Source organism: Myotis yumanensis, unplaced genomic scaffold (assembly GCF_028538775.1).
Source record: "Myotis yumanensis isolate MYYU_CA2020_CCGP unplaced genomic scaffold, mMyoYum1.0.hap1 SCAF_7, whole genome shotgun sequence".
NCBI lineage: Eukaryota > Metazoa > Chordata > Mammalia > Chiroptera > Vespertilionidae > Myotis > Myotis yumanensis.
The window spans coordinates 92087235-92102157 of NW_027223758.1; the positions used below are offsets into that span (position 1 = coordinate 92087235).

General features: G+C 58.5%; 2 protein-coding genes across 4 annotated transcripts in view; one reads left to right on the plus strand and one right to left on the minus strand.

Annotated features, from left to right (window-relative positions):
• Positions 1-14923, plus strand: part of KCTD1 (potassium channel tetramerization domain containing 1) — a 148234-nt gene that overhangs the window by 108578 nt on the left and 24733 nt on the right. For all 3 annotated transcript variants that reach the window (XM_070421250.1, XM_070421251.1, XM_070421249.1), the window contains exon 2: positions 3224-3402. In XM_070421250.1, coding sequence (XP_070277351.1) covers positions 3224-3402 — 179 coding nt within the window. The remainder of the gene's footprint in view (positions 1-3223; positions 3403-14923) is intronic.
• Positions 11215-14923, minus strand: part of TAF4B (TATA-box binding protein associated factor 4b) — a 98203-nt gene continuing 94494 nt past the window's right edge. Inside the window, exon 17 of the transcript XR_011472217.1 lies at positions 11215-11270. The gene's annotated coding sequence lies outside the window, so the exon portion shown is untranslated. The remainder of the gene's footprint in view (positions 11271-14923) is intronic.

Consider the following 14923-nt stretch of genomic DNA (forward strand, 5'->3'; position numbering starts at 1 on the left):
GACTCTGATGACAGCCTGCACGCCCTCAACGAGGGCAGGAGCCTTCCTCCTGCCAAGGACCACTTGAGATTTGTAACGTCATTCGAGGGCCATACACAATTATCAACTTAGAAAACAGCCTGCTCTGTGTGGCCAGACATTCAACCAACTCCCCCCCTAGTGCCTTGGCAGGGCCGGACCAAAGGATTCCAAGGGCCTTCCACGGCCCGAGGGCCAGACATTCCCGACCCCGGCTACAGGCTGGCCAACTACCAGAAAACAGAATTCATCAAAACACTCTCTCCAGACAGCCCGTGTAACACAGATGCTACTTGAGTGGATGTGTGTGTGTGTGTGTGTGTGTGCATGTACTTTAAACCAGGGGGAAAGTTAGGATGGGTATGAAATCCCTGTGCTGCTTGATCGAATGATAGGAATTACAACATCAAATTATACAAGTAAGCCTTTTACTATTGACGTGCTTTTCTGGAAATATCCCTAAGAAACCTGCTTCTAAAGAGGTAATATAGTCCAACCTGATAGTGGACCCTGACAGAAGGCAGGGCGTACATCCTTCACAAATAAAGTCATTAAACTCCCGGCGTGAGCCCCGCGGTGGTGCAGGCAGTGCCCCCGGCTGCTGCGAGGCGGGCAGGGAGGCTGGCGTCCGGCGGAGGCAGGTCCTCATCAGCTCCTCTGCCCAGCGCCTGCGGGCACATCCCGCAAGGGCGCTCCTACCGCGAGGAATCGCTGCTCTGCTGGGGGGTGAGGCGAGGGTTCAGCGACAAGGAGGCCGCAGACTAAGTGTGTGAAACACAAAACCCCCAGGAGCCTGGCAGACCCGCCCACCCAGACGTGGGGAAGGAGAACCGGAAAGAAACTTCCAGAAGCTGTTTGACGCAGAGCCTTGTAGTCAGATCAGGTGACTCGGGTGAGAGGAAAGAGTGAGCATCTTCCTGGCTTTGAAACGGCGCCTTTCACTCCCATTTCAGTGAGTGGAGAGCGAGGTGTTCCGACTGGAGGAGTTTTCTCTAAGATTATTTCTGGCTTATCTTCTCCTTAAGTGGATTTCAGGGAAAACGTGAATAGATTTAGGTATCCGTGTGCATACAGCGGTTCAGCCACCAGATCAAGGTTTAGAGCTGCTGAGCTCTTACCCCGTCACAGTCCCCCCACAGGGCCCGGCGCTCTGCACCCCGTCACAGTCAGTCCCCCCACAGGACACGCTCTGCACCCCGTCACAGTCAGTCCCCCCACAGGCCGGCGCTCTGTACCCCGTCACAGTCCCCCCACAGGGCCCGGCGCTCTGCACCCCGTCACAGTCAGTCCCCCCACAGGACACGCTCTGCACCCCGTCACCGTCAGTCCCCCCACAGGACACGCTCTGCACCCCGTCACCGTCAGTCCCCCCACAGGCCGGCGCTCTGTACCCCGTCACAGTCCCCCCACAGGACACGCTCTGCACCCCGTCACAGTCAGTCCCCCCACAGGACACGCTCTGCACCCCGTCACCGTCAGTCCCCCCACAGGCCCGGCGCTCTGCACCCACAGGGGCCAGCACCTGAGCGTGGCCGTCCCAGGTCCGCGTTACCGTCCATCCTGTCGTGGGGATGGGCCACACGGGATGGGCGAGTGTCCGCACCCTCTCCCGGCACGTCCTCTGGGAGATCCGCGGGTGCTGTGGCACCTCATCATTCCGTTCCTCACTGTGTGGCCTTCCGTGTCTTTTATTCTCATAAACTCAGTGAAGGGAGAAGCGGTGTTGAAGGGGAGAGGGAAACACGTGTGTTGCGGGTCATAGGCCATTTGTCTGCAATTCGCAAACACCACCGTCCCTCCGTGTCCCCGTGGGTGAGACATCCATGTTCCCATGCTGTGGGCTTCATGTAGTAACACAGATTCGTGCTGTCCAATGCGACAGCCACCAGCTGCACGAGGCCACGAAATTAAAGTGTAAATTCATTAAAATTAAAAGCTCGGTTCTTCCGTGGCACGAGCCACACGTCCAATGCTCAGGTGCCGTGGCGGGGGGGTGGGGGGGACCACCCTGGATGGTACAGATGCAGGAAACTGACCCTGCCCCCAGGTGCTAGTCCCCTCCCAACCCCAGCGGAGGAAACACGGGTTTAATGTCTAAAGTCGGCAGCATCCATACATTTACGATTTCCGATGTCAGTGGTACGTATTCCGAGAAACCTGGAACCCTTCAGCCGATCCGTTATGCTTCTCCCTCCCGGCCAGGCCTGGCGGCGTGGGCTGTGCCGAGCGAGGTCACCGTCCAACACAGCATCGACCCTGCAGATCCGCCCCTTCGCCCGGCCCCCGCCGGCAGGATGGAGGGTGTGTCCAATCGGAAAACTGTTACAGGCGCTGCGGCCCGGGGCCGGTTATGACCGGGAGGGGTGGGCGGACCACTTTCTAACAGGCCGTCAGGGGGTACGTGTCCCCTAAAAGCAGAGGCCATAGGGTTCCATTTTCAAATATTTCTAAGTCTCCACGGAAAGGATGTAATGCTTCACTTTCTCAAAGAGCACCATTCCGCCGGCCGGTGTGGCTCAGTGGTTGTGCGTCGACCTGTGAACCAGGAGGTCACGGTTCGGTTCCCGGTCAGGGCACAGGCCCGGGTTGTGGGCTCCATCCCCAGTGTGGGGCGAGCAGGAGGCAGCCGATCCATGATTCTCTGTCATCATTGATGTTTCTATCTCTATCTCCTTTCCTCTCTGAAATCAATAAAAATACATTTAAAATAATAATAATTTAAAAAATAGAAATGGAAGGAAACACCGTGTGGGACCAGGTGCTGAGAAGCCTGTACTCACTTCAACGGCATGGAGTTAAGTTTCCCAAGCGCGGGGTAGAGCGTCCGTATTTCATGTACGTGGTGCGCATCGTGTGAAGGGCCGGTTAGCTCGTCGGTTGGTCTGAATCGCGCCTCCCCACCCCGTGCCAGCTGCCGCTCGCTGAGTGCGAGGATGCGGGAGCAAAATTGGCCGGAGCCCTCGGGATGACGGAATCGACCCATGATTCGGACGAGCGTGAGTGAGCTCCTTCTTCCTGAGCCCGGACGCCATCCCTTGTTACAGGGCTCGTTCTTCTCACACCTGTTCTCACAGACGTGAGCGCCTGCGGGTTCTGTGACCCAGTGAGCGTCCCGGGCCGCGTCCCGGGCGTGTGCCTTATGATGTGCGTTCCCCCTCTCGCCCCTGAAGGAAGAACCGTGTCTAACTTGCTTCTCTCCCCGTAGGACAGTCGGCCCAATATGTCCAGACCCCTGATCACTCGATCTCCCGCATCTCCACTCAACAACCAAGGCATCCCGACGCCCGCCCAGCTCACCAAGTCCAATGCGCCCGTCCACATCGACGTCGGCGGCCACATGTACACCAGCAGCCTGGCCACGCTCACCAAGTACCCCGAGTCCAGGTAACACCCGTGCGTGCGTGCGTGCGTGCGTGCGCTGACCTCACTCTTTCCCTGCGGCCAGCAGAGCGGCGTGGCCTCGCGGGCCGGGCGAGGCCGAAAGCGCGTGGGGCTGCCCTCGGATGCGCTGCAGCTCCTGCAGGTCGGGGCCGGGCCGCCGCTCAGCCAGGGCCTGTGGGACACTCACGGGGGAGGGGGGCTGTGCTGTTGCTCTCTGCAGAGAGCTCCCCGTTATTTCAGTGCAGGACCAGGAGGACAGTGATTTCCACCCGGACTTGCCTTCTGGCCTTTTCTAAAACTCATTGCTGCCCGACCGGCGTGGCTCAGTGGTTGAGCATCAACCTATGAACCAGGAGGTCACGGTTCAATTCCTGGTCAGGGCACGTGCCTGGGTTGTGGGCTCAATCCCCAGTAGGGGGCGTGCAGGAGGCAGCCATTCTATGATTCTCTCATCACTGATGTTTCTATCTCTTTCTCCCTCTTCCTTTCTCTCTACAATCAGTCTGTATATATCTATACTAATAAAAGCCTAGTTGGTCCTCCCACCCTCGCATGACGCCCTCACGTCATCACAAGATGGCCTCCCTCACGTTGTCACAAGAGGACCGCCACAAGATGGCCGGCAGGGAGGGCAGTTGTGGGCAGCCAGGCCTGCAGGGGAGGGCAGGGAGGGGCAAGCGGGCTGGCAGGGGAGGGCAGTTGGGGGTGATTGGGCTGGCAGGGGAGGGCAGTTGGGGACGATCAGGCCGGCAGGGGAGAGGTTAGGAGGCGATCAGGCTGGCAGGCAGAAGTGGTTAGGAGTGATCAGGCCGGCAGGAAGGCAAGTGGTTAGGTGCCAGTGGTCCCAGATTGTGAAAGGGATATCCAACTGCTGGGCCTAAACCGGCAGTCAGACATCCCCCAAAGGGTCCCAGATTGGAGAGGGTACAGGCCGGGCTGAGGGATACCCCTGTGCACGAATTTTGTGCACCGGGCCTCTAGTACATATATAAAAAGCTAATATGCAAAGTGTCCCCTCGGTAGTTCGACCAGGGGACCAGGAGTTTGATCACTCGCTATGACGTGCGTTGACCACCAGGGGGTGGCACGGAACATGGTGGGCGACCGGAGGCATTGGGGCGCTGGGGGAGCGAGGGAAGGAGGAGGCGGGGAACCCGATCGCCGGCCAGGCCTAGGGCCTCTAGTGAGACATTTAAAAAAACAAAAAGAGACAGCCTTGCAGTCGCCACCCACGGCCACGCAAGCCAGGTATGTGCTTGGAGCGTGAGGATGGCTCCTGCTTCACTCCCTGACGGGCAGCGCTGGCACTGGAAGGAGTGGATGAGTGGATGAGGGCAGTAGCACGGGGCTGCGCACACGCTCTCGGGACACTGAGTTCCAGCGTCGGGACGTCCCTGTGGCTGCCGGCCCACGGCACTTCCTGCCGGCCGTGTGCGGGGCTCCGGGCTGAGCCTTCATGCCCGAGTTCCCGTTTCACACCCGCATCCCCGACGCGGGTCCAGCAGCATCAGACCCACGTGTCAGCACCTCAGCCAGAGCCCGAACCACAAGTGCATCCTGTTGGCCACACAGTTCCCGGAGCTTTTGTTCAGAACCATCGCGTGGCGCCGAGGAGAAAGCCTGGAATGGTCCCCTGGCCTTAGCTCGCGGGGATCACGGCTCAGGGTGCAGGCCCGGTTACCCGTCACGGGGCTGTGGCTCCTGGGAGGGGACGTCAGGCTCGGCGCAGACGGAGGGAGCGTGTCCCGCGGCCGGGGAAGCGCACCCAGTAGGGCCCGTCAGGCGAAGGCGGGCAGTTGGGTTGGTAAGACTGGTTGATCTTTAAAAGGAGAAAATGAGTTTCCGGAGGGATTGGCCCGGAGGACAAGGGCCCAGCAGATGAGAGGGGAGGTTTCTCCGGGGCAGGAGGGGAGTTGCCCCTCCCCCGTCTCCCTCCCGTCTCGCAATATTGCTTTTCCCGGCTGCCCCTGTGCCACAGGCGAAGGGCCAATGCCACTGGCCTCAGGAGACTTTTTCATTCAAACGATGAAACGAACTTTGTGTTTAGAGCTGAAAAGCCGTCTGCAGGCCACTTCCTGTGAGCCACCAGTGGATCATGAGCTTCCTGGCCACTTGGAGCAAAACAGGCCTGACCTTGACAGGAATCTAACGCATCGAGTCTTGTCTTCGGGATGTGTTTCCCTGCCAGGGGCCGTTGGATGTTTATAACATCGTCCCCGGGCCATACAGAAGTATCTTAACCATCAGCCTGCTCGATGCGGTCACACTGTCATTAGCCCCCCTAATGCCCTGGCAGGGCCAGACCACATGATTTCGAGGGCCTTATACGGCCCCCTAGCCCCCGCCAGCCCCCGATGGGCAGTGGGATAAATAGCTCTGGCTCTTGTCTGCCCGTGGTTTTCAGGAAGTTCTTCATTTCAGTCTCATTATCCAGTCCAGGAAGTCTGCCCACAGCAAGGGGCAGGGTGGCCTCGGACCAGTGACCTTACCGATGGCTGCTTGGTCAAGAGGAAACAACGAGCAAACCCCAGGACCAGCTCCGGCCCCAGCGGCCCTGCCCAGGGAGGAGCAGTACGCCAGGCAGCACCCGGGGGGGGGGGGGGGGGGCTGCTTCCCACATCGGGGGTGTCTGAGCACATTGATGCATTTGTCACCTCCCTTCCTATCGCTGATGGAACCGGAGACCCAAGAGAGCCCCCCAGTGCGGTGAGCTATCTGAGGGTTCACGGCTGGGCACAAACACGCATGCACACACCGATTAGAGGAAAACTACAATGAAAATTCATTTCCAAAACATGCCTCTCCCAGGCCCTAGCTTTTTTAAAATATACATATTTTTTATTGATTTTTTACAGAGAGGAAGGGAGAGGATAGAGAGTTAGAAACATCAATGAGAGAGAAACATCGACCAGCTGCCTCCTGCACACCCCCCACCGGGGATGTGCCCGCAACCCAGGTACATGCCCTTGACCGGAATTGAACCTGGGACCCTTCAGTCCGCAGGCCGACGCTCTATCCACTGAGCCACATCAGTCAGGGCGGCCCTAGCTTTTTAACCCTGACAGACCCGCCACAGCCTTCCGTGCCCACGCACGGTGCCTGGCACATGGCGGACGCCTGCTGGGTGTCCGTCGAGGTGTTTGTATAACAATAAGCTCTCCTAGTTACTGTTGGGAAAGTTCGTTAGTGAGGTTATTTACAAAGGATTCCGGGAATCGCTCACAAGGCTAATGTGTGACACACACTCCACGCTGGTCCTGAGAACAGTGTCCTCAAACGGCTTAGAATCGGCACCGCTGTCCCCGCAGCCCGGCTCGAGGATCACGCGCCTCCGCCCAGTCCCTGGGGCTCCTGCCAGTGTGGCCCCCGACGCAGGGCTGGCCTTCACTCGAGAGCTTCTTTACGCCCATGGGGACCGACAGGAGCACATGCGGATGAATTTCCAGGAGGGGCTGCGTGTGGGCGCATGGAGAGCGTCGTGGGCAGGAGGCCACCCCAGCACATTACTCTTGGGTTTGCTGTTCATCCCGACAGCATCCCCCCCCACAGCATCCTCCCCACAGCATCCTCCTCCCCGACAGCATCCTCCTCCCCGACAGCATCCTCCTCCCCACAGCATCCTCCTCCCCACAGCATCCTCCCCACAGCATCCTCCTCCCCACAGCATCCTCCTCCCCACAGCATCCTCCCCACAGCATCCTCCTCCCCACAGCATCCTCCTCCCCGACAGCATCCTCCTCCCCCACAGCATCCTCCTCCCCCACAGCATCCTCCTCCCCACAGCATCCTCCTCCCCGACAGCATCCTCCTCCCCACAGCATCCTCCTCCCCACAGCATCCTCCTCCCCGACAGCATCCTCCTCCCCGACAGCATCCTCCTCCCCACAGCATCCTCCTCCCCACAGCATCCTCCTCCCCACAGCATCCTCCTCCCCCACAGCATCCTCCTCCCCACAGCATCCTCCTCCCCGACAGCATCCTCCTCCCCACAGCATCCTCCTCCCCGACAGCATCCTCCTCCCCGACAGCATCCTCCTCCCCATAGCATCCTCCTCCCCACAGCATCCTCCCCACAGCATCCTCCTCCCCACAGCATCCTCCTCCCCACAGCATCCTCCTCCCCACAGCATCCTCCCCACAGCATCCTCCTCCCCCACAGCATCCTCCTCCCCCACAGCATCCTCCTCCCCACAGCATCCTCCTCCCCGACAGCATCCTCCTCCCCCACAGCATCCTCCCCACAGCATCCTCCCCACAGCATCCTCCTCCCCACAGCATCCTCCTCCCCGACAGCATCCTCCTCCCCCACAGCATCCTCCTCCCCGACAGCATCCTCCTCCCCCACAGCATCCTCCTCCCCGACAGCATCCTCCTCCCCACAGCATCCTCCTCCCCCACAGCATCCTCCTCCCCACAGCATCCTCCCCACAGCATCCTCCTCCCCCACAGCATCCTCCTCCCCCACAGCATCCTCCTCCCCCACAGCATCCTCCCCACAGCATCCTCCTCCCCCACAGCATCCTCCTCCCCACAGCATCCTCCTCCCCCACAGCATCCTCCTCCCCCACAGCATCCTCCCCACAGCATCCTCCTCCCCCACAGCATCCTCCCCACAGCATCCTCCCAGCGCGGGAGCTGCCTCACCTTCTGGAATCTTTCACCGGATGGAAGCCCCTCCGTCAGCACCTCGAGGGTCTGCTGTGTGAGTTCCGCGGGAATAACACCGCGTGCAAGTTACCTGGGGGCGGGCGTGCTCTTTATGTGTAGAAAATCGCCTGTCCCTCCCCCAAGCAGAAGCATTCATTCCCAACCAAGACACGTGGAGTTACATGTGCAGCCAGTCACACGAGGGACCCTGGTCTGCCGGATGCCCAGCCAGTGGTCACAGAAACGATCCATGACAGCGCCTCTCTCTCCTTCCGTTAGAAATGCAGGGGTCTCAGCCTCCAGTCGCTGAATGGCCGGTGTTCTGCTTCTGGACGGTTCGTCTCAGATGCCTGCAGACAGGACGCAGCAGTACCTCGGCCCCAGAGCTGCTCGCTGGGGTGGGCGCGGGGAGCTTGCGTGCTGGGCTCTGACTGTGGCCACCGGGTCCTGTGGGAGGACGAGGGAGAGGAAGCGTGACCGGGGTCGGGGCTGAGAAGTCTGCTGTCCTCCTGCAGCGTGTTCGCCTTTCATAGATTCCTATCCCAACAGCATCCCCGGATGCTCCAAACGGGGGGCAGACCCATCTACAAAAGAAAGTATTTTTTTAAAAATCTGTATTTCAGCCCTGGCCAGTGTGCTCAGTGGTTAGAACGCCAGCCTGAGGACTGAAGGGTCAGGGGATCAATTCCTGGTCAAGGGCACGTACCTGGGTTACAGGTTCCCTCCCCGGCCCTGGTTGGGGCGCGTGTGGGAGACAACCAATCGATGTGTCTCTCTCACATCAGTGTTTCTCTCTCTCTCTCTCTCTCTCCCCCCCCCCCCCCCCGCGCCGCCCCCTCCCCTGCTACCTTCCACTTTCTAAAAACCAATGGAAAAAATTATCCTCAGGTGATGGGTTGTTGTTTTTTTAAACTGTATTTCAGCTTGGCCGGTGTGGCTCAGGGGTTGCGCATCGACCTATGAACCAGGAGGTCACAGTTCGATTCCTGGTCAGGGCACAGGCCTGGGTTGTGGGCTCGGTCCCCAGTGTGGGGCGTGCACGAGGCAGCCCATCCATGATTCTCTCTCATCATCGATGTTTCTCTCTCTCCTCTCCTTTCCTCTCTGAAATCAATAAAAAAAACACATATATATTTTAAATCCATACTTCAGACCCCAAGGACATTGGCTCTTGGCTGGGCTGTCTGAGTCCATCCAGGCCGCGGTGTCTGGGCCAATGACACCGTCCCTGGCCGTGGCCGCCGTGGCCGCACCTTCGCTGTGCTGCGAGAGGGCATCGCTGGCTGTTCGCCTCGGTCGCTGGCCACGCCTCCTGTTATTCTTGTGCAGCTTCTCCTCCCGCGTTCCCCGTGCTCGGAAGATAAGTTATGAGCGTGTGGAGCAGCCAGCGCCCCTCGCAAACAGCGGCCAACCTGCCCGGCGAGCCGGCTGCCAGGGGAGGGGAGGGGAACTTGAGCTCGCCCAGACCTGTTCCCCGGCTGCGCTGCTCCGGGCCTCCCACCCGCTCGCCGGGCGCGGCCAGGCCCCGCCAACCCCCCTCCCCCCAAAACTGATCTTTTTTTTATTTGAATGAGGAAAGACACTTATGTTAAGCAGCTTACAGAGAATCGTAGCTACGTTTAGAGAACATTCTATCAACGTGAGTCAAGATGTACATTGAGAACACAGCAACAGGCTGTCTATCGAGCATGTCGGGAACCCCAGGAGGTTTATCTGAAATGTGAGAGACGACGGTTGTGGGGTTGCATAACCGAAAACTGACTTTTTAAGCCGCCGCTTGGCAGGCCCGCGGGCTCGCGAGCTCACCTGAACGCTGAAAGCGCCTCTGGTCTCCAAGCAGTGAGCGCAGTCAGTACCGAAGAAAAGGGGGTCTGTTCAGTGGGTCCTGCTGATCCGTAATCCTGGGGCCCCGAGGAAGGGACTCCCTCAAACACCTCCTGACCCTGCATCGCCGGGGGGGGGGGGGGGGGGGGGGGGGATTGCTGGACACATGGACCCGCACCGGAGGCAGGTGGGAGCAGCCCGTGTTACAAGCGAATAAACCTCTTCCCCGAGCAGGTGCCTGTGGCCGTCAGGAAGGCAGACAGCGGCGACGCGGTTTGCTCTTCCAGGCACGCGTCCTGTCGGCTGGAGGGAGCACTTTTTCATTTGTTTTTTCATTTTTGTGGGTTTTTAAAAATATTTTTTTATTGATTTCAGGAGGAAGGGAGAGGGAGAGAGAGATGGACACATCAATGATGAGAGAGTCATTGATCTGCCTCCTGCACGCCCCACACGGGGGATCGAGCCCACAACCCGGGCCTGTGCCCTTGATCGGAATCCAACCCGGGACCTCCTGGTTCCTAGGCGACACTCAACCCCTGAGCCCGCGGCCGGGCTTGGGAAGCAGCTGTCACCCTGTGTGTCGATGTTTAAGCCTCAGCAGAAGCTGCGACCGGGCTTTGTGCGCGGCTCACGCGGAATTTCCAAATGAAGTTGTAGGAGCAACAGGCCTGGGAACCGATGGCGTCACGTGACTGAAACCTGCCCACTCCCCTGTGTGATCACCTGACGGGAGAGGGAGAGGGAGGAATTCTCGTTCTAGCTGAGACTTTGTTTATGAATGCTGTGCAGGTTCGGGCTTGGTTCTGCGCGTTGTTGAGAGGGACGGGAGGCGGAGCAATAGATACACCCACCGCCCAGCGCCCTGGGGACCGGCCGGGCCTGGGGGGAATTCTTGAACGAGGGTGTAGGTTGTACAAGACACACACCCAGGGCAGCACAGGCTGGCGGGGCGCAGCCCCAGGCACACGCTGCCTGTGCCTCTCCTTACTCCCAGCCGCTCCCCCCGACCCCCGAGAATGTCGTCCTTGAATCACAGCTGACAGCTACTTCATATTCCATAGGCCCCGTGTCACTGGGAGTTAGTGACTGTTTAAGTAATCCTGCCACGTATATTTAACATTTTATTAAGCTTCTCAGGGCACAAAGCCAATGAGCCCACCATTCACTGATTGGAAGAAGCAATTAGACTTTTTTTTTTTTTTTTAGCAAAAGGGCGTTTGGACAGTTTACGTGCTCTTCACAGTGTTTGGATGCTTTTGGGGCTGCAACAGTGTGACTCGTCCCCCCTGTCAGCTCCCCCTTCTTCCGAGGGGGCGAGGCCCAGCCCCAGGCGAGGTCTCCTCCCCTGGCTTTGTCACCCGAAGCCGAGTTTCTGGAAGTTCCTGAGCTTCCCAGTCGCTCTGAAGGAGAGAGAGAGAGAGAGAGAGAGAGAGAGTCATTCCTTCCTTTTGCTTCATCCAGTCGCCTGGATGCTCTGGGGATGTGAGCAGGTCTCTGCTGTTGTTGTAGGGCCTCGAATAGTGTCAGTGTGTGTGCATGTGTGTGTGTGGGGGGGGTGTAGTGCGTGTGTGTGTGTGTGTGTGTGTGTGTGGTATGTGGGGTATATGGGGTGTGTGTGTGTGTGTGCATGTGGTGTGTGTGGTGTGTGTGGTGTGTGTGGTATGGAGTATGTGGGGTGTGTGTACGTGTGGTATGTGTGTGCGTGTGGTGTGTGTGTGTGTGTGTGTGTGTGGTATGGGTGGTGTGTGTGTGCGTGTGGTGTGTGTGTGTATGTGGTGTGCATGTGGGTGGTGTGTGGTATGTGTGGTGTGTGGTGTGTGTGTGTGGTATGGGTGGTGTGTGTGTGGTGTGTATGTGTGTATGTGGTGTGGTGTGTGGTGTGTGTGCGTGCGATATGTGTGTGTGTGTGTGTATGTGTGTGGTGTGCATGTGGTGTGTGCTGTGATGTGTGTGTGTGTGTGGGAAGGGGCACCACTGGGAGTCGGGGTGGATTCACTTATTTTCTTCTTTACAAGCTTCTGTCAGGTTTTGGAAAAGCATTTCCCTAGACTCTAGTAAATTATATTTTTCTTGTTCTGTCTATTTAAATCCTAGCCCGAGGGGATGTGTTTATTCATCTGAGAGAGGGAGAGAGAGAAACATGAGTGAGAGAGACGCGGATCGGTTGCCTCCCACACCTGCCCCGCCAGAGACGGAACCACAGCCTCTGGCCAGTGGGCTGGCGTCCAGTCGACGGCCCGGCCAGGCTGTTCCTTCTTCCGTTAGACTCTGTGCAGCCTCTGGGTTTTCACTCGGGACGAAGCAGGCAATTGGAATACTTGGTTGTAAGCTGCTGTTTCGTTGGCCCCATTACAGGAGGGAAAATAAATTGATAAATTGAAAGTAGAGGCGCTGGCTTTGCCGTAGTCCTCTCAGCGTCATGTCATTCATACGCGGCTTTTATGTGAAGTGACTCCTCTGGCGGGGTAAGCAATCCCCACAGTCTGGGAGAGGGAACCCCAGAGGCAGTGGGAGCAGAGGGACCTCCAGAGGCAGTGGGAGCAGAGGGACCCCAGAGGCAGTGGGAGTGGGCGCCATTCTCGTCCTGTTGTCACTGATAATCTCAAAGGGGGGGGGGCACGGAGAGCTGCCACCGTGAGAGAAGGCGCCCAGAGTCCAGTCACTCATCACGGACACCGACTCACGGGTGGGCAAGCCAAACCCTTCCCTCAGACGGGGGCACCAATCAGTGATTAGGGCTCTGACACCCAGATGGGGGTGTGATCAGTGATTGGGGCTCTGACACTCAGATGGGGTGTGTGATCAGTGATTAGGGCTCTTGACACCCAGATGGGGTCATTGATCAGTGATTAGGGCTCTGACACTCAGATGGGGGTGTGATTGGTGATTAGGGCTCTGACACTCAGATGGGGTGTGATCAGTGATTAGGGATCTGACACTCAGATGGAATCATTGATCAGTGATTAGGGCTCTGACACTCAGATGGGGGTGTGATCAGTGATTAGGGCTCTGACACTCAGATGGGGTCACTGATCGGTGATTAGGGCTCTGACACTCAGATGGGGTGTGATCAGTGTTTGGGGCTCTGACACTCAGAGACCCACGAAGAAGATCAGCTAAGGAAAATATGTTAAATTCAGTGGGAGCACATGCAAGAGTGTGTGTGACAGAAACTAGAAACAAGACTGGAAAGCAGACGCCGCACGGTGAAGAAAGGATGGCAGGAGCTGGGAGTCAGGACAGATGGACGCTGGGAGTCAGGACAGACGGACGCTGGGGGTCAGGACAGACGGATGGTGGGAGTCAGGACAGTCGGACGCTGGGAGACAGGACAGACGGACACTGGGGGTCAGGGGCAGCATGGAGGGAGCTGGCCTCCACTCCGGGAGGAGACACTGTGTCGCTCAGACACCTGGGCAAGTCGTCAGCCGGCTCTGCCCTCGGTTTCCCCATCAGTGAAATCAAAATGTTACGTGTAAATACTCCCTGGAGTTGTGAGATTAACTCAGATCGTCTGTAAATTTAGCAGAATGCCTAACACAGACTCAAAAATATATTAGCTTTGTCCAGCTGGTGTGGCTCAGTGGTTGAGCATCGACCTATGAACCAGGAGGTCATAGGTCAATTCCCGGTCAGGGCACGTGCTGGGTTGCGGGCTCTATCCCCAGTGGGGGGCGTGCAGGAGGCAGCCGATCCATGGTTCTCTCATCATTGATGCTTCCATCTCTCTCTCCCTCTCTCCTCTTCTCTCTGAAATCCATTTGAAAGATGGCTTTTAGAATACGTTCTCTCTGAATAGTAATTATTAATGGAAACCATATTCCAGAGTTTTAAACCAAGAGAAAAGGTGTGTGTGTGAGAAATTCCTGCCGATACAGGCAGCCTGTTGGGGTGGGGGCTGGGGGGCAGGGGGCAGGCCTGCCCACACTCCAGGCTCACCGGCCGCAGCGGAAAGCAGGAGGAAACTGACCAGAACCCACCGGCCGGGAATACCCCGTGGCCCCCTCGGGAGGTTCGGATGCTCCGGTCCTGGACTGGCCGTAGCACAACAGCCGCTGCCCCAGCCTTGAGCTTCAGGCGGTGCTCCTCCACCACGGGCAGGACTAGCTGCCTTAGGAGCTTTCTCCGCCCGGCGCCCCCTTCCCCCGCCCGTGCCCTGCAGGAGGTCATGTGCAGGGAGCCCCGGCTGGGCCTGGCACCGCTCTGAAGGGCGGGGCTGTCAGCATCACCCAGGGGCAGGGGAGTCGCTGGCTCAGCCCCGCCCTGATGGGGGGACTCTGGCCTGGGCTGGTTCCCTGGGGGCGCTGTCCCCTCTGCAGGGGGTCATGGCATTGACCTGGTGGGGTTGTGGTGACCCAGCGCCGTGTCGCTATGTGGCGAAGACCCAGCAGGTGTGGCTCCTCTCGGACAGTCGTGTGTTCCTCCTAAGAATGTTCCCACTTCTCAGACGAAGACATCACAACTCAAACTGAATTCGTCTCGCAGGCGGTAGAGCCAGGGTTCGGACCCGGGGCCGGAGTTTTAGAGCCGATGTGCCGGCGTCTCTCAGACACGCTCAGAGCGCCATCCGTCCCGCGTGCTGGTGCATGATGCCGCCCTTGCGGGCCCTGCTTCCCTCGGCGCTTTCAGAGGCGCCCTCCGCTCTGTCCCGCCTCACCCATCGCGAGCTTTCCTGCCTGAGATCCCTTCTCCCAGCCCCGTGCCCTCCCCTTACACCTGGTGATCGATCGGCGCCGCCTCCTGCAGGAAGCCCTCCCTGCTTGCCCAGGCCGGCTCAGTCCTTCTGCTCTGTCCTGCCGTGGCTCCCAGGGGGACTATGTTGTGCTCCTCGTAGGAGGCCTGGCAGAGCACCCGGCCATGTGGACATTCACCAGATGCAGAAGTGAAAAGCCGACTGCAAACCAGGGTGGTTTTGGGAAAATCGGGTTAATTGTAATAACACAGTGTTCCTAGTAACCAGTGAAACTCTCATTTAGACAATGTTTCCAGCCAGAGTCCTGGGAGGACCCGTGGGATTCCTGGAGGATGAGAGGCCCTGGTGGCCTTGGGGAAC